The following is a 26976-nucleotide window of genomic DNA, read 5'->3' as shown; positions in this document are numbered from 1 at the left end:
TCATGAGGGGCATTCATAAGGTGGATAGCAAAGGTCTTTTCCGTAGGGCGGGTGAGTTCAAAACTAGGGGGCATATTTTTAAGGAGAGAAGAAAAAGATTCAAAATGGATCTGAGAAGCAAATGTTTCCACACAAAGTGACTCGTGTGGAATGAACTGCCAGAGGAAGTGGTAAATGCAGGTACAGTTACAACATTTTGAAAACATTTGGATAAAACATGAATAAGAAAGGTGTAGAGGGATATGGGCCAAATGCAGGCAAGTGGGACTAGTTTTGTGTGGGAAACTTGGTAAGTATGGATGAGTTGGACCAAAAGATCTGTTTTTGTGCTGTATAACTAACTCTACATCCTAATTACTTGACTTTAGATAGCCAATTTTGCTGTATTTGAATAGAAGGACAAATAATATCTAGAAGTTAAGATACACAAGTTTGATTTTCTCAAGCTTCTAAACATCAGTAACTTACATAATTCCAAACTTTAACAGAAGTTCAAATCCTTATTTTCACTCTTTATTCTATATGCATGTTATAACTCAAGTTTCAATTTTGAAGGATGTACAGATTTTTTTTGTTTAAAACAACAAAGCAAATTTAAAATCCAAACCTAGTGCTACAACGATTAATCTGAAAAACAAAATTTGAATGCTCCTAAAAGCTATTTATTCCTGCTACTGTCATTATAATAAAAGTTTGACTTCTTAATAACTCAGAGGTTTGTCAAAAGCTATTTAAATCATAGAGGAAAAAATGAAATCCGGTTAATTAGCTAATTTGAAGATAAGTATAAGCCATAAATCTCCTCTGTATTTGTAACCTTTAACTTTACGTGAATCAAATAAGAGGATCTATTCTCCCTCAACCTCACCTGTGTGGTGGGGAATGTTTGCTTGCCTTCCAACAAATGAAAACACTCAACTCTGACCTAATTAAATATTAAAAGCACATTATAAAGCTTTCAGGGAAGAAGGAAGTGAGACATTACCCTGACTGCAATATTAATAAATGCAATAAAAAAAAAACAAACAGACAGATGAAGCAATAGGCTATTTCAAAGCAGTGCAAGTGGAGTGAAAGCATTTCCATACGAACCTGGCTTTAAAAACTGGGCTGTCAAAAGAACAGTTAAATGTAACACAAAGTAAGAAACTGTCCAAACACTAATGGTCTGCTTCTGTTCAATTCACTGCTCGCAAGTAATGTCGACATTAGGTAATAGTGAAAGCACAATGTAAATCCACGATTCAAGACCAGCTAGCTGTAAGTCAGTGCAGTGTGCCATGATGACACAATGGAGAAAAAAGCTAAAACAAAATATATATTTTTTATATGTATATAAAAAAATATATAGATGTGTGAGGAGATATATCAGAAAGTGTGACAGAAAGGTGAGCACTACTTTGCCATTACATGCAAGAGCACTTTAGAACAGTTCCCAAAACAAACTTTATATTTAACTATAGATGACACACGATGATGGCTAGGAGGGCCAAATGGTAATGCTACACCATACAGCTACAAGACATGAAATATTTATAGTGCAAGGAACATGCGGCTACTGTTAAATATTAAATCAGCAGCCATATTGACATGACCTTTGTCTGTTTAGGAGTCCACAGATCTTGTATAAAATGAAAAAGCATAATCTAACTACCGTAAATAATATGCTACTGCTGTACTAAACTAAACCAGTAAATAGAAAGTGACCTAATATATTCAAGCTAAATTGAATATATGTTAAATGTTAATTATGGTTAAAGTGGAAATAAAAATCTATGTTTGCTACACATAACAAAATCAGTTATTAGAATCCACATGAAATATTTTTACAGATTTTAAGGGGCAGTTTATAATATTCTACAAGGAATTTTCTAAAATAGATTTCTCCATCTTTTGTAATAGTTCAATTAGTGCTTGTGAAAGTTAGTTAGAAAGGAATCATTCTGAAAAGGTTGCTTAGAATATGCAAATTTAACGGCTGACTTTGGGAAAGAGCATTAAAAACTGACCTTCTTACATCAACCTTTAGTTATTTTTCTGTTGACAGCTACAGATAAATATCAATATAGAAAAAGGTGAGCCTAATCACATGCATTAGAAATAAGCTGCACTAATCTTATTTTACATAATAGTTATCCTTTATGTACATCAATTGTTGAGTAATTCCAATTAAAATAATCTTCATACAGAATTTCCTCAAAATCTGTGGACTCTCCAAGGCAGCCAACTGACTGAACACTGTAGCATAGCATTTAGCACATCTCAAGAGACAATGCTGCAGGACATGTGTGCATTTAGAATGCATTAAAGCTAACTGTTTAAAAAGAACTTTGTTTTTGATGGCATGGCTTTCTACTTTCACACAAATACCAATTTGTTCTCTACCACCACAAAATGAAACTTCATTATACTGTTTTTAAAAATAATAATTTTATAGCTGTAAAAACCTAGTGTTTTGTTGCAATGCAGCAAAAATATCCAACTGAAAATGATGGACCTTAGTTTACAAGACAATTGTAAAAATGTTAGAGCCATTAATTAGTAATTTAACTGGTATGGTATTAGCTTATTGTTAATGCTAACAAACTTCACTACAAAATAATGTTGGATCGCATTCTTAATGGTTTGGCAAGTGTTAGAACAGACTTTGTAACTTGCATTGGACAATTCCACTTCAGAAAATGGAATAAAATGTGATCAAGTTATCCTAGGTCACTTCTATATAGTCTTAAATACCACCAGAAGTTTTAGCGGTTTTTGGGAGCGATTTTATGCTCATTATTTCATCTAAGAAATAATAAGTGATGGAACTCTTTTTTTTAATCAAGTACTTTTTTTCTGCAGGGGTGGGGGAAGGGGAAGAAGTTAGAATTAAATCATAATAAATAATTAAATGTAAAACTAGTTGTTGAATATGTTTTGGTGGTAGCTAAATTTAAAATGTCTTGATATTTAGTAGGATTTTAGTAAAATCTCAAATAATTAGTTGTTAAATTTCATAGCCATCCATCTTCACTGAATTCCCATCTTCTAAAGTTTAACCTCTGGAATATAACACAAGTCAATCAAATGAGCGGAAAAAAACGGGTAAACATTCTTCCAAGCTTTTTGGGGAAAAAAGAAAATTAGTAAGAATGTATAAAAATGTAACAGGAACTGTAATTTACATAAGTAACAGATGATGGGAAATATACTTTATACCCCTTTTATTCTGGCTATCTAATGATTTGCTGTAATAAACGCTGAAATATGTCAACTAATTTTTTGGAACTATAAATGTTGTTAATGAAGACTGTCTGGTTTTGGTGTTTTACTGACTAATTAGAAAAAAAACATTTTGGCCAGTTAATGCTTTGGTGAACTAAAAATGAATGACTTAAAAATGCCATAAAAAATTACTGCATGCGCAAGTGAATCTAAAGGAAGCAAACAAAGTGGGTGGTATATTTTAGGTATCTCACTGTTAAATGGTAAAAAAGAACTCAAAACCAGTTAGGTATTGATATTAATAGGTAACTCAATTGAAAACTTATCCTGCAGTATTATCAACATGCATCATCAGCTACTGCCATTCCATAGACAAGCATCATGCCAGCAAAGTCTCACAGTAGGTTTTTCGCTGGAAGGACAGGATAAGGAACCAGGAAACCCTAAAAAAAAATAGCAGAGCGTGCAATACAAACCAGTTCATGGCTGCTTAGCAATTATGGCCCAACTGCTGCAGAAGAGAAATGGTGGACACCCCAAGTAGTGTGCATTATTTGTTACATGGAAACACAAGCATATCTTCCATGAGTACCGAAATATCTACTGATCCCTTTGATTTCCAATTAGACAGGCTTTGTGGGTTTTTTTACGCACATTTAAACATAGCATGCTAGGACTAACTATTCTATCTATAATATACATCACCGACATCCCGCAACACCTTCATACTAATTAATGTAGTTTAGCACCATAACTGTTCTGCACAACAGAAATTCATTCATGGGATGTTGGCATTGTTTTGGGGCATTTATTGCCCATCCCTGATTGCCCTTAAGGATGATAGTGAGCTGCCCTCTTGAACCACTGCAGACCAGTGGGTTGACCCACAATGCTATTAGAGAGGCAATTCCAGCGACAGTGAAGGAACAATGATATATTTCCAAGTCAGGATGGCAAGTGGCTTGGAGGTGCTGTGTTCCCATGTATCTGTTGCTCTTGTGCTTCTAGTTGGAAGTGGTTGTGGGTTTGGAAGGTGGTGTCTGAGGAAGTTTGGAGAATGTTTGCAGTGCATCTTGTCGATAATACACACTGTTGCTATGTGTTGAAGGGAGTGAACTTTTGTGGATATGATGCCAATCAACTGGGTTGTTTTGTCCTGGATGGTGACAACTTTCTTCAGTATTGTTGGAGCTGCACCCATCCAGGCAAGCACCTCGTAGATGATGAGCAGGCTTTGTCAGGAAGTCAGGAAGTGAGTTACTCGCTGCAGTATTCCTAGCCTCTGACCAGCTCTATTAGCCATTACGTAGCGAGTTCAGTTGAGTTTCTAGTCAATGGTAACCCCAAAGATGTTGATAGTGGGGCATTCAGTGTTGGTAATGCCAATGAATGTCAAGCGGTTGTGTTTGGATTGTTGCTTATTGGTGATGGTCATAACCTGGCAATTATGTGGTATGAATGTTGCTTGCCACTTGTCAGCCCAAAATAAACCTCAAATCATGAAAAATCATGAGTAATCATTACTCAATTAAATTCATGCAACTTTCAAATCAAAGTCTTTGTACCTCATCTATATACCAAACTGTTGTGGTTTTTAATTTGGGCAGTCATTGGCAACAAAACAATAGGATTGTTTCTTCTCTGTCACAAATTTTTGTTTTGAATTGGAAGGCTTTTTTGTACACTGTCAAAACCAACTAAGCATATAAACTGCTCAAGGGTTGCTTTTCAAAATGGTATGTAATAATGAATAGCTGTGTTTACAAAATATTAGCAGAACAAAAACTTGTTGACTAATTTCTAGTAAATATTTTGGTATGGTAGCTCTATTTACTTGTAATTAACTATGTGATAGTGACACAAAATGATCAATGATTGCAGATTATTATTGGAGATTATGTAAAAGTAGTCATTTTAAATTGAGCAGTGCAACTAATTGGCTGCCATTTTTCTTTTAAATTGATCTAATGCCCATTAAAAAAAAGCTTTCGTAATCAATTAAAAGAAATGTAGCAAGATGGTGGTTCAAGACAGCAAGCACGTCTAAAGGTCAGTTGATTTTATGCTCAAATCAATCATTTGCCTCAACTGGGGAAAAGGATGGCTCCCTCAATTCTTAACTTCATCCTTTGGAGAAAGTTCTATTTTAAGCAGTGCGAAGATTGGGTATTAGTTTGTCAAATTCTACATTACTCTGTGCACCACAAATAGATCCTTTGTATCAGTAAAACGTGCGCAAATTATCCAATAGGCGAAGGGGATCAGCACATATTTCCAGTCCTTTAACACATCCATTCAGTCCACTCATCCTACATTGCACACAAAGTTCCATTTTTTACTTGGTGAGTGCAATGACAATTACAACACACAAAAACAAATGCCAAGAAACTAAAGCATTGGATTAACTCAAATAATGTGAAGCCTAACTGAATTAGAACTAATTAAAAATTTAACATATTACAAAAGGAGACGACTATAAAGGTGGGATTATTTATGAAGCATTTTACTGAAAGCAGCAATGAAGCAGCACGTGTACTACTTATCCATGAAGTACAAACAAAATGTTGATTTACCTTAAGATGCATTTTTCATGTCCTGTATATATAGTAGCAGCACAGCATTAATAAACGTTATATTACAAAAACCTGAAAAACTTAAAATTAAAATAATGGTGTACACTAAGCTCTAGATAGTAGTTTGGACCAACTATGTCATTTTCACTGCTCAAAAATTTCTGGACTAGTTATTCAAAACTGCACTAACATTTTTTTTTTGCTGGTTAGTGGCACCTAATCATTCAGCTTTACACATATTAGGTCTCAATTGAAATTCAAATTCTTACCGATTCTATGGGCTTGTCCAAGGATGCCTGTTCAATTTCCAGATGTCCTTCTTCATACTGATCAAAGTGATTTCCCTAAAAAGTCAATGGAAAACAATAAAAACGTACTCTAAACAATAAAACTATGTGGCTCATTGTGGAAAATATGAGGTGAAATACATCTCTACAAAAGGTTAAAAAAGTGAAATCAATACAGATTTAAAAAGAATGTCAACCTTGGAATTCTTGAATAACAATATCAAATTCAGTCTTTGATTGTGTTGCAGAAACTTAGTAGGATATGTGACAAGTTTCAACAGTTACATTTTGCTTCCTACTGAAATAGCGAGTTATGATTATTTTGGGACGTAGGTACACATTTGATTCATGCAATAGTTTTCAGTACTAAGAACACTCTATCATTTATTACCAAACATCAATGCCCCCAAAAGCCTGGGCAAACTCTGTTTGGAGCAATATATTTTTTTATAATAATTGTTCTTTAATTCATTTACAGAATGCGAGTGTCACTGGTTCTTCCAGCATTTACACCAACTGTCCTGAACAAGGTGGTATTCAGCATTCTTTATGAACCACTGCAATGAAGGAATGGCAATATAGTTCAAAGTCAGGATGATGTGAGATTTGGAAGGAGGTTTCAGATGGTGCTGTTCCCAGGCATCTAACTGATCGTGTCCTTCTGGTTATAGAAGGTGCTGAGACGACTTGGGGAATTGCTGCAGTGCATTTTATAGATGGTACACTTCATCAGTGTATCAGTGGTAGAAAAAGTAAATGTTGAAGGCATTAGATGAGATGCTTTGTCCTGGATGGTGCTGACCATCAAATGTTGGTGCTGCATTCATTCAGGCAACCACAGGTTAAGGACACAAAGGATGCCCTGCACATGCTGACCTTTGTTAGCTTCCAGATCAGCACAGCTTCAGAAGAATGCATGTAATAAGAGCTGAAGCAGGCCATAAGGCCCATCACGCCTACTCTTAGTGCAATCATTGTTGATCTTTGGCTTCAATTCTCACTTATCACATTCTTGGATTCCTTCAGTAATTAAAAAATCTGTTTCTCTCATTCTTAAATGCATTCAAAAATGAAGCATCCAAATCTCCCAAATAAAAAAAAACTTCTGAGCTTCACAACTGCCTTGGTGAAGTAACTGTCATCTCTGCTCTAAATGAATCCAGCCTGAGGCTGTGGCCCAACATTTCATTACACAAACAATCTCTGTATTTACGCAATTAAGTCCTTCAGAATCTTGCATGTCTCAAACACATCTATCAGCCTCCAAAACTCCAATGAGAATTGGTCCAATTTATTCAATTTCACAGGACAACCACTCATCCCAGAGACCAATTTAGATTTTGGTTTAAAATTCTCAGTATTGTTTTCAAATCCCTGGACACGTCCCTATTTCTATGAGCTCCTCAACCAACCATCCCAGAGTTATCAGACCTCAATCAATTCTGAAACTTTTCATATCCCTGACCTTATTTGTATTTTCACTGGTGGGTCAAGCTTTCAGCTAACTGAGCTCGAAACATTTGCATTCCCTCCTTAAACCTCTTATTCTATACAATGCTCATTGATATTTGAACAAGCTTTCAGTTTTAATATCATACACATGAAAGACCTTGGGATATTTACTACAGTTCATACAGGATACTGAACTAGATAGGAAAACAAAAGGTGGGGACACAGAATTATTGGTTAAGAATAAATTGCAGCTGTAAGGAGATATGGCATACTAGATGAAGCATCAAATGAGGCCACACTGGTTTAGTTCAGAAACAAGGTCCAATCTCAGTGGTAGATATGTGCAATAAATCCCGAAGGACACAGATAGACAAGTATGCATGCAAGCAAACTTCAGAGTGCAATTGCAAAAGGGAAATAATTCGGGGCTTCAACTACTCAGTTATCAACTGCATTACAAACAGTGTGAAAGGCAGAGGACACAAAATTCTTGAACTGTGTTCAAGAGAATGTGTTTATCCAGTAAGTAACAAGCCTAATGAAAGAGAGTGGAATGTCAGATTTAGCTTTCGGAAATGAAGCTGAGCAAGTGGACCAAAGAGCAGTGGTTGATCATTTAAAACATAGAGATCATAATACAGTTAGATTTAGCATCATTATGGAATTGGACAAAGATAGAACAGGAGCGAAAGTTCTAAAACAGGAAAGACAAACAGATGATCTGGCAGAAGCGGACTGGCTACAGATAATTGAACGTCAGTAGCTAATCAGTGAGAAGCAGTCAAAAGTGAGATTATATGGGTAAAGTGCAGACATGTCCCCAAAACGAAAAGGGGTGGTACTGTCAAACCTAGAGTCCTTTGGTTAACCAACAGCATATAAGGCAAAATAAAGCAGAAAATAGAGTTAATGACAATCTTTAAAGATAGTAATGCGCCAGACAGTTGAGAGGAGTACAAGGGTGAAGTGAAAAGGAAAAGTAGAAAAGTAAGAGGAGGATATAAAAGTTATTGGTAAGGAATTTTTTTTTAAAAATTAGTTTATTAAGAGCAAGAAGATAACTAAGGAAGGGGTTGTGCCTATCAAAGTATATTGCAAATTGTGCATGAATGCTGAAGATGCGGCTAGGATTCTTAATTACCATATATGCTCATGTATAGGTTGATGTACAAGTTGACCCCTTAAACCAAAAATCTGCTATTTTTCATATACCTCATGTATAAGTCAATCCTAGTTTTTCAGTGGTCTCTTCCTGACCATGTATGCAGCCTTAAAGGGCATGATTTGCACATCACCATACGTTACGTGCACCAGCATATATTTGTGCAATGCGATTTTCAAATCGTTAAATTGAATGTTGATTTCATAAATGTGTTCGTGCGCATGTAATATTTACATACATATATTCGACTCGTGCACGCAAATATCTATAATACCTTATGGCAGCCCTCGACCTTGTCCTGCTGATGCCTCAGTTTCTTACAAATAGGTGTCACGTACAGTTGTGCTCTGAACTTATTGTAAAACTCCCCCAAATCTTTCTGACAAAATAACATCATGAAGAAATAAGTATACAACACAGTTGAAACTAAAAAGTTATTGAAGTTGCAGAGAAGAACAACAATAGCAAAGCTGCAAGGGAGTTCTGTGTTTCTGAAAAACTTGCTTGAAATTGGAGGAAAAAAGCCACACAGTTAAAGGTTTTGCAAAAACAGAAGTACGCCAACCGAGGAAAGCTGAACAAGTGGCCACAACGAGAAGAAAAGATTGCTGACTAGGTAATTCAGTGTCGTCAGAACGGAAGCAATGTGACTTGAAGATGTAGAAGAATAGGTGCTAAAAACAAAGTGAGAAAAGGTGGATTCAGTGATCTCAAAGCCAGTGCTGGATGGGGCAGAAAGTTTATGAAAAGGTATGATTTAGCGTTTACACAGAAAACCAAGATTGTCCGATGTCTACCAGCAGAACTTAATGACAAACTATTTGGGTTCCATTGCTTTATAATCAGAAATCAAAAGAAAAATGGGTACAGGGTCTCATGCATCAGCAATATGGACGAAACCCCAATGAACTTTGATATGCCAGAGAACAGAACTGTGGACAAGATTGGAGCAAAACTAAGACTACTGGCCATGAAAAAAATCAATTCATTGTGGTACTTAGTTGTATGGCAGATGGAACAAAGTTAAAGTCTATGCTGATTTTCAAGCGGAAAACTCTGCCCAAACAGAAATTTCCAAAAGGCATTGTTGTCCTTGTCCATAAGAAAGGGTGGATGGATGAAGGTGGCTGCAAGATTTGTATCAGTGAGGTCTGAAGTATGCGACCCGGTGGACTTAGAAAGGAGAAAAGCTTACTGGTTTGGGATACGTTCAGATCACACAGAGTGAAAAGGATCATCAGTGAACTTTGAGCTAATGACACTGACATTGCAATGATTCCTGGAGACCTTACAAGCATGGTGTAGCCACTGGATGTTAGCATCACTAAACCTTTAAGGACTTAGCATGGAAGAAATGGGACACTTGGATGCAAGAAGGGGAAAAAAGCTTCACAATCAGTTCCAACATGCATGCTCCATCACTTGCAACTGTATGTGAGAAGATTGTTGAGTCCTGGAAGGAGATGAAAACTGAAATTATTGTGAAAGCCTCCAAAAAAAAAAATGTGGAATTTCTAATGCTTTAGATAGTACAGGGGATGACTATTTATGGTCAGATGGAAGTGATGACAAACCAATTGATGATCCCCTTGAGAGTGCAAATGAAGATGATCCATACAATGATAATATGCTTGACCCAGACGAATAGAATGAATTATTCAATGGTGCAACTGATGCGGACAGTGAATTTGAAAGATTCTAATGGACTTTTGTATGTACCATAACTTTAATTTTAAGCAGCTTTTCCATAATATTTGTGATATATGGTGAGAAGAGTTTTTTTTGTTGTGAATATCGGTTTTCCGATATAACGTGTTTATTATATATTATTAACAATTTTATGCAGTCTTTTTCCAATAAAATACTATCAGTCTTTAGTTTTTACTGCTGCTCTTTTTATTTCATGAATTGTGTTGTACAAATACCCCCGGTAGATGGCCTGACCACCTGCTGGTATGCCTGTCAACTCTTGTACATATGTAGAGACCTACATGCACTTTACAGTACTGGTAACTGGAATACGGTACAATACTACTATTCTACCTGAGCAGGCAGAATGAGACAGTTATTTTGTAGATACATATTCAATAATGGCCAAAATTCTTTTTCCTTTTGTTGTTTATTATTTTATAGAGAGATCTGGCTCTTGTTTGTCCATTTTTTGACTCATGCCAAGCCTGAATTTCATCCTATTGAAAACAATACCTCACGGATAAGTTGATCCCTTAATTTCAGCTTTAAAAAGTCTTCAAAATTTGAACTATACATGAGTATATATGGTAGTATTTCTCTCCTTCACAAAGGAGAGAGATGGTGCAGACATTCTGGTGAAACAGTAGGAGTGTAAAACATGAGATAAAACAGAGGGATTCTCCATAATGCAATATGGTCACTGTGCATGCAAGGCAATTGTTGACACTTGGGCATGATAATATAGCTGGAAACATCTGTGCAAGCACTGATTGTCACTGCATTCCATACAGCGACTCATCAGCAGAGGCACTGGGCACAGCTTGAGGTGCCTATACCAGGAGTGGGGAGAACGAGAGTCTGCTAGCATCAGGAGAAAGGTGGGGGAGGCCTACACCAAAAGCTGGTTCAGCGAACGAATCCACAACCTAAGCTACAAATCTTATCAAGCACTCTAAAAAGGCTACTAATTTTTTTCACCTAGTCAGCGCAACCTTTAGACAAGTAACTGCTTCCATAACTTGAGAATGACGCCAGCTTTCTTTTTAATTTATACATCACCTAGAGGTGGCATTCATTGGAAACTCAGCCTAGATAAAACAATTTACTTCAGTAAGGCGTTCGACAAGGTTCTCCATGAGACTGAATAGCAAGGTTAGATCTCATGGAATACTAGCCATTTGGATACAGAACTGGCTCAAAAGGTAGAAGACAGAGGGTGGTGGTGCAGGGTCGTTTTTCAGACTGGAGGCCTGTGACCAGTGGAGTGCCACGAGGATTGGTGCTGGGTCCTCTACTTTTTGTCATTTACATAAATGATTTGGATGCGAGCATAAGAGGTACAGTTAGTAAGTTTGCAGATGACACCAAAATTGGAGGTGCAGTGGACAGCGAAGTGGGTTACCTCAGATTACAACAGGATCTTGACCAGATGGGCCAATGGGCTGAGAAGTGGCAGATGGAGTTTAATTCAGATAAATGCAAGGTGCTGCATTTTTGGGAAAGCAAATCTTAGCAGGACTTATACACTTAATGGTCAGGTCCTCAGGAGTGTTGCTGAACAAAGAGACCTTGGAGTGCAAGTTCATAGCTCCTTGAACGTGGAGTCACAGTAAATAAGATAATGAAGAAAGCATTTGGTATGCTTTTTTTTTTGGTTAGAGTATTGAGTACAGGAGTTGAGAGGTCATGTTGCAGCTGTACAGGACATTGGTTAGGTCACTGTTGGAATATTGCGTGCAATTCTGGTCTCCTTCCTATCGGAAAGATGTTGTGAAATTTGAAAGGGTTCAGAAAATATTTACAAGGATGTTGCCAGGGTTGGAGGATCTGAGCTATAGGGAGAGGCTAAACAGTCTGGGGCTGTTTTCCCTGGAGCGTTGGAGACTGACTGGAGAGGTTTACAAAATTATGATGGGCATGATTAGGATAAATAGACAAAGTCTTTTCCCTGGGGTCGGGGAGTCCAGAACTAGAGGGCATAGGTTTAGGGTGAGAGGGGAAAGATATAAGAGAGGCCTAAGGGGCAACCTTTTCACACAAAGGGTGGTACGTGTATGGAATGAGCTGCCAGAGGATGTGGTGGAGGGCTGGTACAATTGCAACATTTAAGAGGCATTTGAATGGATATATGAATAGGAAGGGTTTGGAGGGATCTGGGCCGGGTGCTGGCAGGTGGGACTAGATTGGGTTGGGATTTCTGGTCGGCATGGACAGGTTGGACCGAAGGGTTTGTTTCCATGCTGTACATCTCTATGACTTTATGACTCTAATTGTGAGATGGGACAAGTGGAACGACTAACTTCCTTGAAGGTAGATAAATTGCCAGCACCAGATGAACTGAAGACTCTAAGACTTTAAAGGAAGCCAGGAAGGAAGTAGCAGAGGCTCAGGATCACTTTCCAACGCTCATTCGATTCAGGTGACTAACCAAAGGTCTATGAACATTGTACAATTTTTAATAAAGTACAAGGTACAGGCTAAATAATTATATGCCTATCGGTCTAGCATCGGTGGTGGGCAAATTACCAGAATCAACATTGCGAGAATTAACCTGGGTTATTCATCATGGCTTTGTTAAAGAAAGACTACATCTTATTAACTGAAATGATTTTTTCCAGAAAGTAACAAGGAAGATTGAGGAGGGTACTACAATGAAAGTTACCTACATAGATTTTAGGTCCTGGAGAAGGTTACACCCAAAACTTCGACTTCTCCACCTCCTGATGCTACCTGGCTTGCTATGTTCTTCCAGCCTCCTGCCTGTCTACTTTGGATTTGACCATCTGTAGTTTTTTTTGTCTCTAGATTTTAGATAAGGCAATTGACAAGGTCCAACGTGGCATACTAGTCAGAAAAATAAAAGCTGATGGTACACAAAGGAATGTGGTGAGTTGGATACAAAACTGGTTCAGCAATAGAAAACAAAGGATATCGATTCATGGTTGTTTTTGAGAATAGAAAGTGGTGTTCATTACTGTTTCATAGGGCTCAGCAAAGGGTCAATAGACAATAGGTGCAAGAGTAGGCCATTCTGCCCTTTGAGCCTGCACCACCATTCAATATGATCATGGCTGATCATCCTTAATCAGTATCCTGTTCCTGCCTTATCTCCATAACCCTTGATTCCACAATCCTTGAGAGCTCTATCCAACTCTTTCTGAAATGAATCCAGAGACTGGGCCTCCACTGCTCTCTGGGACAGAGCATTTCACACAGCCACCACTCTGGGTGAAGAAGTTTCTCCTCATCAACGTCCTAAATGGTCTACCCCTTATTTTTAAGTTGTGTCCTCTGGTTCGGCACTCACCCATCAGCGGAAATATGTTTCCTGCCTCCAGAGTGTCCAATCCTTTAATAATCTTATATGTCTCAATCAGATCCCCTCTCAGTCTTCTAAACTCAAGGGTATACAAGCCCAGTCGCTCCAGTTTTTCAGTGTAAGGTGGTCCCGCCATTCCAGGAATTGACCTCGTGAACCTACACTGCACTCCCATAACAGCCTGAATGTCTTTCCTCAAATTTGGCGACCAGAATTGCACACAATACTCCAGGTGTGGTCTCACCAGGGCCCTATACAGCTGCAGAAGAACCTCTTCGCTTCTATACTCAATCCCTCTTGTTATGAAAGCCAGCATGCTATTAGCCTTCTTCACTACCTGCTGTGCATGCTTACCTTCATTGACTGATGTATAAGAACACCCAGATCTCTTTGTACTGCCCCTTTACCTAAATTGATTCCATTTAGGTAGCAATCTGCCTTCCTGTTCTTGCCACCAAAGTGGATGACCATACATTTATCCACATTAAACTGCATCTGCCATGCATCTGACCACTCACCTAACCTGTCCAGGTCACCCTGTAATCTCCTAGCATCCTCATCACATTTCACCCTGCCACCCAGCTTAGTATCATCAGCAAATTTGCTAATGTTATTACTAATACCACTTTCTATATCATTAATATATATATTGTAAAAAGCTGCGGTCCCAGTACTGATCCCTGCGGTACCCCCCTGGTCACTGCCTGCCATTCCGAGATGGAGCCGTTTATCACTACTCTTTGTTTCCTGTCAGTCAACCAATTTTCAATCTAAGTTGGTACTTTGCCCCCAATACCATGCGCCCTAATTTTACTCACTAACCTCCTATGTGGGACTTTATCAAAAGCTTTCTGAAAGTCCAGGTACACTACATCTACTGGATCTCCCTCGTCCATCTTCAGAGTTACTTCCTCAAAAAATTCCAGAAGATTAGTCAAGCATGATTTCCCCTTCATAAATCCATGCTGACTCTGACCTATCCTATTACTACTATCCAGATGTGTCATAATTTCATCCTTTATAATAGACTCCAGCATCTTTCCCACCACTGAGGTCAGACTAAGTGGTCTATAATTTCCTGCTTTCTCTCTCTCAACTTTCTTAAAAAGTGGTACAACATTAGCCACCCTCCAATCCGCAGGAACTGATGCCGAATCTATCGAACTCTGGAAAATAATCACCAACCCATCCAAGATTTCTCAAGCCACCTCCTTCAGTACCCTGGGATGTAGACCATCAGGCCCCGGGGACTTATCAACCTTCAGACCTAACAGTCTCTCCAAAACCAATTCCTGGCAAATATAAATTCCCTTCAGTTCAGGTCCTTCAGCCACTGTTACCTCAGAGAAATTGCTTGTGTCTTCCCCAGTGAACACAGATCTGAAGTACCAATTAAATTCTTCTGCCATTTCTTTGTTCCCCGTAATATATTCCCATGTTTCTGTCTTCAAGGGCCCAATTTTAGTCTTAACCATTTTTTTGCCTTTCACATACCTAACTTAATCACATCCCTCACTTAAAATATGGGGACACAACTCGGAAATGTGCAAATGACATCAAAATTAGCCGTTAGTTGACAGTGAAGAGCATGATTACAAAATAAGATCAATGGTTTGGTTGAGTATGTAAGAAAACGTAAATGGAATTTAATCCAGAGAAGTGTGAGGTTATCATGTGGGTAGGACAAACAAAGCAATGAATACGCAATAGGCAAATGGATAGTGAGAGGCATTCAAGGAAGAAATAACAAGGTTACAAAGCAATTATGTTCTGTAGAGACAAAGATGGGACCAAGATATGAGTACACTAGATGCCAAGGACATAAAGATTAGCATTAAGAAAAAAAGAGCTCTTGGCAGAAACTGTGGGCTCAATATTGCGGAATCCCCAAATGAGTATAAAAGTAGAGGGGGGGGGGGGGGGGGGGAAGGGGAGGTTAAAAGAGAATCAGACAGCAAAGAGAGTACATGAGAAAGCAATGGTGGATAGAATAAAGGACACACAGTTTTTTCTCCCCAATATAAACACCAAGTGAACAACTAGAGAAAGAGGAGGGTCCATCACAAACCAAAGAGGTGATCCGTGTGCAGGCCCAGAATCCTCAAAGAAAATTTTGAATCACAGAATCCATATAGTGCAGAAAAGGTCCATTTGGCCTACTTGGTCTACACCAATCCCCATAACCCATGTTTACCACAGCTAATCCACCTAACCTTCACTTCACTGGACAATATAGGGGAATTCATTATGGCCAATCTACTTAACCTGGACATCGTTGGACTGTGGGAGGAAACTGGATCACCTGGAAGAAACCCACATAGACACAGGGAGAACATACAAACGTCACACTGGCAATCACCCAAAGTTAGAATCAAACCCTTGTCTCTGGTGCTGAGGCAGCACTGTTTACCACGTAGCCAATGTGTCCTTGCATCAATCTTCACAACAGAAAAGGGTACTCGGGTATAAGACATCAGGATAGGAGATTATGAAACAATGGAAGAAATTAACCGAGAGACAGAGGTGGTACTGGGGCAGCCTTAAAAGTGGCTAAAACTGCAGGATGAGATGTATCCCAAGTGCTGAGGGAGAAGATACTAGGGGCCCTGATAGTAATTTTCAAATTATCCCTGACCACAGCTAAGGTGCCAGAGGATTGTTAACATTGAGACATTATTGAAAAAAGGAATGAATGGATCGATTAGGTAGTTAGAGAACAGTAAGGTACAACAATAGCAATAGGCCCTTTGGCCCACCGTGTCTGCGTCAACCATGGTGTTATTCTGAACTAATCCCACCTGCCTTCATAGTCAGTATCTCCCTAATCCCTGCCTCTTCATGTGGCTGGTCAGTTCAATCATGGTGTTGGGGAAGTTATTAGAAAGAATGTTGAACGATAGAATATACCTGAACTGGTGAGTAATGGATAATCGGAAATGGACAACATGATTTAGAATGAACACCAAGCAGTCAGAGGGCGGGGAGGTCCTTAATGAATATTTTGCTTTAGTATTCCCTATTGAGAGGGACCTTGACGTTTGTGAAGACAGCGTGAAACAGGTTCAGGTGCTTGAACAGGTTGATGTTAAGGAGGAAGATGTGCTGAAAATTTTGAAAAACATAGAAGGACAGAGCAGTCCCCTGGGCCAGATGGGATATAGAGAAGGTTGCTACGGGAAGCAAGGTAAGAGATTGCTGCACTTTTGGCGATGATCGTTGCGTCCTCACTATCCATTGGGGTAGTAACAGATGATTGGAGGATGGCAAATGTTATTCCCTTGTTCAAGGAAAGGAATAGGGATAATCCTGGGAATTCCAGACCAGTCAGTCTTATGTCTCTGGTGGGCAAATTATTGGAGAGGATTCTGAGAGAGAGGATTTATGACTGCTTGGAAAACTACAGTTTGATTAGAGATAGTCAGCATGGCTTTGAGAGGGGGAATGCCTCAAACCTTTTTGAATTCTTTGAGGATGTGACAAACACACTGATGAAGATCGAGCAGTGGATGTGGTATACATGGATTTTAGCAAGACATTTTATAAAATTCCCCATGGTAGGCTTGTTCAGAAAGAGAGGAGACATGGAATACAGGGAAATTTGACTATGTGGATACAGAATTAGTTTGCCCATATAAGGCAGAGGGTAGCAATAGATGGAGAGTATTCAGCCTGAAGCTCAGTGACCAGTGGTGTACCGCAAGGATCAGTCCTGGAACCTCTGCTCTTTGTGATTTTTATAAATCACTTGGATGAGGATGTGGAAAGTTTGCCAATGACAAAGGTTAGTGGATAGTGTGGAGGGCTGTTGTAGGTTGCAACGGGATATTGACAGGTTGCAAAACTGGGCTAATATGTGGCAGGTGGAGTTCAACCTGGAAAAAAGTGTGAAGTGATTCATTTTGGAAGGTCAAATTTGAATACAGAGTTAAAGGCAGGATTCTTGGCAGTGTAGAGGAACAGAGGGATCTTGGGGTCCACGTCAATAGATCCCTCAAAAGTTACCACCCAAGTTGGTAGGGTTGTTAAGAAAGCATATGGTGTGTTGGTTTTCATTAGCAGGGGGATTGAGTTTAAGAGAAGCGAGGTTATGCTGCAGCTCTATAAAGCCCTAGTTAGACCACACTTGGAATTTTGTGTTCAGTTCTGGTCGTCTCATTATAGGAAGGATGTGGAAGCTTTAGAGAGGATATAGAGGAGATTTACCAGGACGCTGCCTGGACTGGAGGGCATGTCTTATGAAGAAAGGCTGAGGGAGCGAGGGCTTTTCTCATTGGAGCAAAGAGGATGAAAGGTGACTGGATAGGTGTGTACAAGATGATGAGAGGCAGTGACAAAAAGTCAGAGACTTTTTCCCAGGGTAGAAATAGCCATCACAAGATGGCATAATTTTAAGGTGATTGGAGGAAGATTTGGGGGAGATGTCAGAGGTCAGTTCTTTACACACAGAGTAGTGGGTGTGTGGAATGCACGATCACTGGTGGTAGTAGAGTTTGATACATTAGAGACATTTGAGCGACTCTTGTATAGGCACGTAGATGATAGTTAAATGAAGGGTACGTAGGTTAGTTTGATTGTAGAGTAGGATAAAAAGTCAGCACAACATCGAGGGCCAAAGAGCCTGTACTGTTCAACGTTGTAGGATTTGGTAAGGGTAGTTCAAGTTTGACAAATTTAATCAAATTTTTTGAAGAGGTAACCAGGAATGATGAGAGTAATGCATTCAATATAGAATCATAGAGTCATAGAGTTCCTACAGTGTGGAAGCAGGCCATTCAGTTCATCAAGTACACACTGTCTGTCCAAAGAGCAGCCCATCTAAACCCAATTCCCCCACCCTATCCCTGTAATCCTATATTTACCATGGTTAACCCATCTCACCTACACATCCCTGGACACTATGGGCAATTTAAAATGGCCAATCCATCTCACTTGTACATCTTTGGACTATATAACCTTTAGTAAAACTTTTGATAAGGATCCACATGGCAGAATGGTCAAGAAAGATCACAGCCTATAGGATTCCAGGCAAAGTGGCATATTCAATCTAACATGATCTGACAGGCAGAGAGTTATTAGAGGAATGTTTCTGTTGTTGGAAGTGTCCACTGGGATCCTGGTGGTAGCGCCCTTGCTGTTTGAAGTACAATAATTTGAACTGAAAATGTAAAAGGTACAATAAAAAAGCTTGTAGATGACAAGAAAATTGTTAGGATGGTAAATAGCAAGGAGGATAGCTGTAAACTGCATGTGGATATTAACAAACAAGTCAGGTGGGCAGAGCAATAACAAATGCAATTCCACCTGGAAAAATTAGAGGTTATCATTGGGGAGGGCTAACAAGGCAAAAGGTTACACTATCAATGATTGAACCCTAAGAATCTCTGATGATCAGTGACCTTGGTGCTTTGAAAGGTTGGTCATAGCATTAATCAACTCCAGCCTCCCCACGACTCTTGACCCATTCCAATTTGCCTATCGGACCAACAGATCTACGTCAGATGCTATATCACTTGCCCTTCACTTCTCCCTAGAACACCTTGACACCAAGAACAGCTACATAAGAATCCTTCTCATTGACTACAGTTCAACTTTTAACACTATTATCCCCTTGAGACTGATTACTAAACTTGATGATTTCTGGTTAAAAAGGTCCAACGACCTCTATTCTTCCTCAGGCAGCTGAGAAAATTTGGCATGATGGCGAACACACTTGCCAACTTTTATAGGTGCGCTATCGAGAGCATTCTGTCTGGAAGTATCAGCACCTGGTGTGGCAACTGTACCATTCAAGATCGGAGATGGTTACAGAGAGTGGTGAACACGGCCCAGACAATCACAAAGTCCAAACTCCCATCTACAGAATCCATCTACCAGGCCTGCTGTCAAGAACATTCTCAAAGATCCATCCCACCCTCGCAATGCTTTTCTACAACCTCTACCAGCAGGGAGAAGGTACAGAAGCTTGAACACATGCACCAGCCGGTTTTCAAACAGTTTCTACCCGAATGTTGTTAGAATACTGAATGGACTCTCAAACTCTTAACATTCACTTGTACCTGTGTTTTTGTTTTGCTGCTGATTACCTATTATTTACTTATCTATGCTACTTAACTCTGTGATCTGCCTGCATTGCTCACAAGACAAAGCTTTTCATTGTGCTTCGGTACATGTGACAATAAATTAAATTCAATTCAAAGTATCCACAGATCCCTGAATAGAGCAGAGTGGGTGGATAAGGTAGCTAATGAGCTATTGGTCTTTATTAGCCACGGTACAGAATATAATAGGCAATTCTGTAACGGTACAGAGTGCTAGAGTACTGCATTCAGTTTTGATTGCCACATTATTAGAAGAAGGTGACTGCACTAGAAAGGATGGAGAGGACATTTACCAGGATGCTGCCTGGGCTGGATGGTCTGATCTATGGATCAAGATTGAATAGGCTGGGGTTGTTTTCCTCAGTGTAGCTAAGGCTGCGAGGGATTTAGGTGTATAAAATTAGGACAGTCATAGATTGAGCTGAAAGGAAGACATTTTTCCATTAATGGAAGGATTACTAAATAGAGGACATAGATATATGGTTAGAGGTACAGGGCTAAGAGGAGAGTTGAGGAGACATTTTCTCCCTCCACTCTGGAGGGTGGGGGGAGTCTGGAACTCAAGAGTCAGAAGGGTGTATGAGTCAGAAACTCAACTTTTCAGCAGTGTTTAGATCTTCACTTGCATTGCTGTAGCCTTCAGGACAAGCACCAAAAATTGGAAAATGGGATTAGTCAGATCTTTGTTGACTGCCATGGACACATTGGGCTAAATGGCTTGATTCTGTGCTATAAATATTTGAGTCCAAGTGAGAGACTTTGGAGTGCCTATTCACAGCACCCTGTTCGTGGCAGGACAAGTTGGTACGGTCATAAAGAAGACATACAAGATGGTACCTTCACTGGGTGAGATACTGAATACAAGAACAGGGACGTAATGCCCGAACTATATTAAACACATGATAGGGCACAGGTTGAAATGTGTACACAGTTCTGGTCACCACGTTTTGGAAGGTCACTAATGCTCTACATTAAAAATCACAACATCAGATTATAGTCCAATAGGTTTATTTGCAAGTGCAAGCTTTTGGAGCCCTGCTCCTTTGCCAGGTAGCTAGTGAGACAGGATCAAATGACACAGAGTTTATAGCAAAAGATCATTGTGTCATACAACTGATTTAATATCTTGAACAAACCTAGATTGCTGTTCAGTCTTTCATCTTTTAGAATGGGTTGCAGGTTCTGATTCATTAGTATGTAAATCCCAGAACTTCTTCCAAGTCACATTCCCGAGATAACTTAAGGTTTTATTTAAAAAAGGTAACATCTCAGCTCAGACAATGCATTAAAGGTGTCTTTTTGCATTGTCTGAGCTGAGATGTCACTTTTTCTTTAGTATAGCCTTAAGTTACCTCAGGAATGTGATTTGAAAGAAGTTCTGGTGTTTACATATTAATTAATCAAAACATGCAACCCCCATTCTAAAAGATGAAAGACTGAACAGCAATCTAGGTTTGTTCAACATATTCTATCAGTTGTATGACACTATGATCTTTTGCTATAAATTCTGTGTCCTATGATCCTGCCCCACTAGCGACCTGACGAAGGAGCAGTGCTCCAAAAGCCTGTACTTCCAAATAAACCTGTTGGACTATAACCTGGTGTTGTGTAATTTTTAACTTTGTCCACCTCAGTCCAACACTGGCACCTCCACATCATGACTAATGGTCTAGATGCAGTAGAGGAGATTTACAAGAATATTGTCAGGGCTTGAAAATTGTAGTTATGAGAAAGATTGGATAGATTGCAGTAGTTTTGCTTAGAATAGAGGAGGCCGAAGGGTGACTTAATTGTGGTATGAAACATAATTAGGGGCTTAGATATAGCAGACCCGTTTCTCCTCATGAAGTGGTCAATTACTGGGGTCACAGATTTAAGGTGATTGGAGGAAGGATTATAGGGGACATGAGGACACTGAAAAATGGAAATCGAATTGAGTGGCTACTTAATTCAATTTGCACAAAGATAACAGACTAGACGACACTCTACCTGGAGCTTTCTAGAACAGATGACCAAATGCATTCAGTGGAGATTGCAGAATTTAGAAGAATAAAGCCAAACAGGAAACAATTCTAAAAATATAAGCCCACACAATGTTATTCCAGTTGAATAGACTGAGGTAAATAATTTAGAAAAAATTAAGGGGAGACTCAGTTTAAGAAACATGTAGATATTTAAACTGGTAAGTGAGGTCTATTACCTTTCCATTAGATGGGTTGTATTGCTTTCTTTGGTACATATATAATGTTTGAAAAGTGAAAATTTATCCATTCAATAATTTTATGTATATAGCTGTTAGTTATGGACTATACTTGGGCCAGACTGATAATCTAAGTAAATACCAACCATACATAAAAATAACATTCAACATTACCTTGAGCTGCAAGACAACTTTATTATCCTACCAGTATGAGATGCACTATTAAATCAAGGAGTAATACACAGTAAAGTGACTTTAATTACTCACAGAATTACAAAGCTGTTCCATTTATATCAAATTGGCTGTCACTCACCTTCATTTACAATTGAGTTCTAATCCCAATCTGTATTAACCATTTTGATATTCTGGAAATTTCAATTTTTGATGCTTATATTATGCATATATACTGGATAAATACCAAAGAAAGAAACTGACAGAAAGATTCAAAAACAAGCTACCTTTTTGTCTCCATTTACACTGCTGGAACTATCACAAGATTAAATGAAGCCACACATCTGTGCATCAGTTTGTGAAAGCAAAAGCTGCTTTTTATTAATTTACAAAAATTTACAAATAGGTTAAAGGCTTTATTTGCACCTAAATCAATAATACAATGGTTAGGAATACAAAGAAACTTTATCACAATCACCACTAAGAGCTTAAAATATTTTGTCAAAGCCCGAAAGAATAGCAATGCCAGCTCTTGGTTCCCATTGCATCTTATGTTCCTTTACATCAATGTGCAGCTGTTCCAACCTGCCTCTGCCCTTTGAGAAATATATTCAGGCTTTTGACAATCACCACCAGCCACGCAACAACACAAAAGAAGTTGTTCAAGTGCCACACGCCATTTGTTCCCTATTTTACAAAACAGCACACATTAAGCAACTGTGGTATTTCTCGGCTAAGTTTCCTATTTCTCCCTGTTGTCTGAGCATGCCCAGTTCGCTATGCTTTATTGCTCATACCGAAGGTTGTTGCCACCAGCTCTAAGTCTTTGGACCGGTTTGTTTCTGCATGGTAGAGGAAAACCACTTCCTACTATAACTGAATGTACTTCTTTCAGTTAACAAGGTACAGTTTAGTGCATGCTAGCAACTGGTTAGAGTACAGTGACACCACGGTAATTAATATGGAGATTTGGTTGGAGGGGCAGATGCTAGTTCTCATTCCTTAGAGATCTGTAGCCTTTCTGCCCACAAGTCCACATGACATCATATAGGGTGTTGCTAGTACCACTTCTCAGTAGTAACCTTGCAGAGCCATATAAAACAGTACCTGCTACATGTCTACAGATTTTACCTAAAGATTTAGAAATCAGTTCCTACTACTTGTCGCATTTGAGCAAGATGTAATTGAAATCTACTTTGCTTTTTTAAGCAAGAAAATTCCAAACATATTATGATTAGAATTCATTGATTTATTGAAGATCTCTCTCATGTTAGCACGTATGCTGGTTGTAACATTTGAGCACGCCTTGCAAAGTTTCAGATACTATTACCAAAACAACTAATTCAATAATTCAGTTGCCTCCAAGATTACATCAAATCAGTATTGAGGTGTACAATCAATATACAAACATAAAAATCTGCAAGTCCTACCGCTAGGGGAAAAGAATTACATTTACATAAAGAATACTATGAGTACATTTGAGTAGTAATGGTTTCATTTCTGGCCTTTCACTGTCACGTCTTGTCCAGCTTTGGCCAAAGATCAGCAGGCTGATGGTAACTCAATATCAATGATCTCTTTTTTGCATGGTTTGAAGTTGATGCTGTCTTCCATCTGCCATTTCCCTTAATTAAATCGATTTTGTATTTTAGAGTCAGATTAATATGACCTACATTTGCTTGACCGAGGTATACAAACATTTCATTTTCCCATTCATAACATAAAAATGAAATCAAACAAAAGTCATGAAGCAGAAGATAGGCATGCTCCTCTTGAAGGAAACAGCTCATTCTTTTGGATGTTTTTCTACTTGTGTGTGTTGAATTGTGGCATATTGGAAGGGCTCAATTGGCACCAAATTTGCAGCAGTTATTATTTGGGAAACACTACTGAAGACATTTTCCAGATGATGAGAAGAACTGAGCTCATGAACAACCTTTATGAAAACATATTAGTAATTTTTTCAGTGGTTATATGCAAGTCATCGTAACATTACAGTGTGTGGGCAAGACTTGTCACAAGCCACATACATCTCATGGTTACCTTCACATTTTTGAAGTAAAAATGTCAGGAGTTGACTTACAAAACATGAACCTTTGAATTAATTTCAGCATTCATGTTTCTGGAGATTGATTACAAAACACAATGATGGCTATTTTGAAGATGGCTGGAAAGTTCAATACTATACAAATTGAGCAGATATAAAGAAATAGTTGTCTCTGTAGCATTCAATACTCAACCCCTTGATTTTAGATATTTAAGGAAACCAATACAATGAATTATAAAACTAAAATTGCAACTTTTCGCTGATAACATGTACAAGGAGTGCCAAATGTTATTACAGCAATATAATTCACAGTACTAGGTAAACCTATAATACTGGATACTATATCAGTTCACTAAATTCTTACATAATAAATGTCACAATATGAAACACTTCAGTTGCTTTAATGCATTCAACAGCTCACTACATGTACATTAACTTCTGCTCACCAGCCAGGTCACTCAGCCAATGACATTTGAGCAGATTCGACTAGAGTAAAAAAAGTGCACACGCTGAAAATCTTTGAAACAGAAATACAAAATCCTGGAAATAGCCAGAAAGTCAGGCAGCATCTATGGAGAAAGGAACAGATAGGTTGATGACTTTCATCAGAAATGAGCTAGGTCAAAAGATCAGATCAAGGCTTATTGCACTGAACACAATACTCTTAGTAGATTCACTAATATTTGAAGGTGTGGCTTTTTTTGAAAGCATATGATGCAGTTACAAAAATGTTCAATCTAATCATTGAGATTAGCACTTCCAGAAACTTGCAAAGAATATTTCATGTGCGCGATTTCAGCACGCAATTTACAATCTAGGCTACTCGGAGTGAAAAGAAAACCTTTAACTAATTGAAGCTTAAGATTTTACATTGATCAATAATTTTCAATTGTCTAAAACTGTATCAATAGGCAATTATTTACTTATTCAACAAATTCTACAGTTATTGATAAAATTCTCTCTTAAGAAACTCAAGTTCTAAATCACGAGTCGAAATTAGCAAATGCTTTTAAACTAATGTTGTATTAATTGAAATCAACAGTGAGAGCTAGAATCTAAATACCTTTTCATAATCAACTTTTTAATCTTGCGTAATTTCAGGAATTACAATTTGCTAGTGTTTAACATATAAACAACAGATTCTGCCTTCTCAAAAAGAGAATACATATCGCTGGTGGCATGAGCAATAAATTGCTCTTTAAAAATAAAGTGTTGTCATTGAAGGAACAAGTATTTATTTGGAGGATCTCTATGGGTTTGTTTTAACCATTACTTGGGTGGGATAGTGACTTATTGCAACGTGTTTGTATTCCCTTTTGCAACATGGTACTATTTTTCATCATGAACTGTCAAAGAGAGTTGCACTTACATCAGTCATGAGGTAAACAAGCACATCCAGTGGAGGGCCTGCCAATTTTGATGCAGGGCAAGCCTCACTTTAGGAAATAGGAAGACATGTTAAAATCATTGGTCACATGATTAGAAAAGATATGACAAAGACAGGGAAACTTACACAACAGTATAAAATCTTTACAGGCAATTAGATGTGAGTAAGTGAAATCAAGGTAGCACAGAATCAATGAATCTTTAATGGGTACTGGATGATAATCATACCATAGAAATGGAGACAGAATCTGAGGAAGGACTGCACCAAATGATGAAAACTAGCAGCAAGGTTAATTAAATGTTTCTGGTCTGACAAACATCAGGAAAGATTTCAATCCTGGGAAGTAGGACTAGAAACATTGTTTCATATGTCCCATAAAAGGGTAGGCAATAGCCACTGGTATTATTGCTAAACTACCAATCCAAATACCTAGACAATTTTCTGGGTACTTGAGTTCAAAACCTGCTATGGCAGATGGTAGAATTTGAATTCAACCATAATCTGGAGACCAATGATGATCATGAAACCATTGCCACATGTTGGGGAAAAAAAACATCTGATTTACTCATGTCCTTGAGAGAATGAAATCTACCATCCTTATCTAGTCTAGCCCACAGCAATCTGGTTGATTCTTAAATGCTCTCTGGGCAAAAAATGTTGGTTCAGCCAATGACATCCACAACCATTGAATACATTTTCAAAAACATAAAATAGAACTGGGACCTTTGAATTCTCGCAGAAACATCTTCTATTTCAAGGAAGTGAATGGAACTGAAGTAGAAGTTATTCAATGCTCGTCAGTGGTAGGTGATTAGGATACCTTCAAGACAAACAATTGGGAAGACCTTTCAGATCACCCGAGTGAATAAAGAAAGTGTAGAGGATTGGAAATCCATGGTGAAATGAAGACATTTAGGGCCATAAAAATGTTAAAGTTAGACAGACCCAGAAGTCAAATAAGTAACTACATCGCACAAAACTGTACCTGCCACCTACCTTGATTAAACTGAAAACACGCAGGGGAAATAACTGTCAATTCCTCACTGACCGGGTCTCCAACCATAGTGACATGTTGTATCTCATTCAAGAGAGATGGATCACAACAATATAAACTGAGTCAAACACAATACTCCACTGATACAACATAAGTAAATAAACAATCAAAAATAAGCACTAATATAAGTGCCTTAAACTAACAAAAGTGTGTATGAAACACACTTGTTAAATCTTTTCAAGACTGAATAGACAGATTTTTAATCAGTAGGGGATTCAAGGGTTGTGGGGATATGTGGAGTGGATTATCAGATGAGCCATGATCCCATTGAAGACATGGCAAACTCATTGAACCAAATGGCCTACATCTGCTCTTGCATTATATAGT

The 26976-nt window shown here is 38.4% G+C and overlaps 1 protein-coding gene across 8 annotated transcripts in view; it reads right to left on the bottom strand.

Annotated features, from left to right (window-relative positions):
- gpatch8 (G patch domain containing 8) overlaps nucleotides 1–26976 on the bottom strand; it is a 197656-nt gene that overhangs the window by 148427 nt on the left and 22253 nt on the right. For 2 of the 8 annotated variants that reach the window (XM_072561775.1, XM_072561773.1), the window contains exons 2-4: nucleotides 6050–6124; nucleotides 5781–5802; nucleotides 1093–1110 (exon numbers count right to left, since the gene is read on the bottom strand). Coding sequence is in view for 2 of the 8 variants with exons in the window: in XM_072561770.1 (XP_072417871.1) it covers nucleotides 6050–6124 (75 nt within the window). In the remaining 6 variants the exon portion in view is untranslated. Of the gene's footprint in view, nucleotides 1–1092; nucleotides 3719–5780; nucleotides 5804–6049; nucleotides 6125–26976 lie in introns of those variants that run through there. The other 6 variants (XM_072561776.1, XM_072561772.1, XM_072561771.1 and 3 more) reach the window with 5 other exon arrangements.

The sequence above is a fragment of the Chiloscyllium punctatum genome, chromosome 42 (genome assembly GCF_047496795.1).
Source record: "Chiloscyllium punctatum isolate Juve2018m chromosome 42, sChiPun1.3, whole genome shotgun sequence".
Lineage (NCBI taxonomy): Eukaryota > Metazoa > Chordata > Chondrichthyes > Orectolobiformes > Hemiscylliidae > Chiloscyllium > Chiloscyllium punctatum.
This window is presented reverse-complemented; position numbering and strand designations above follow the sequence as displayed.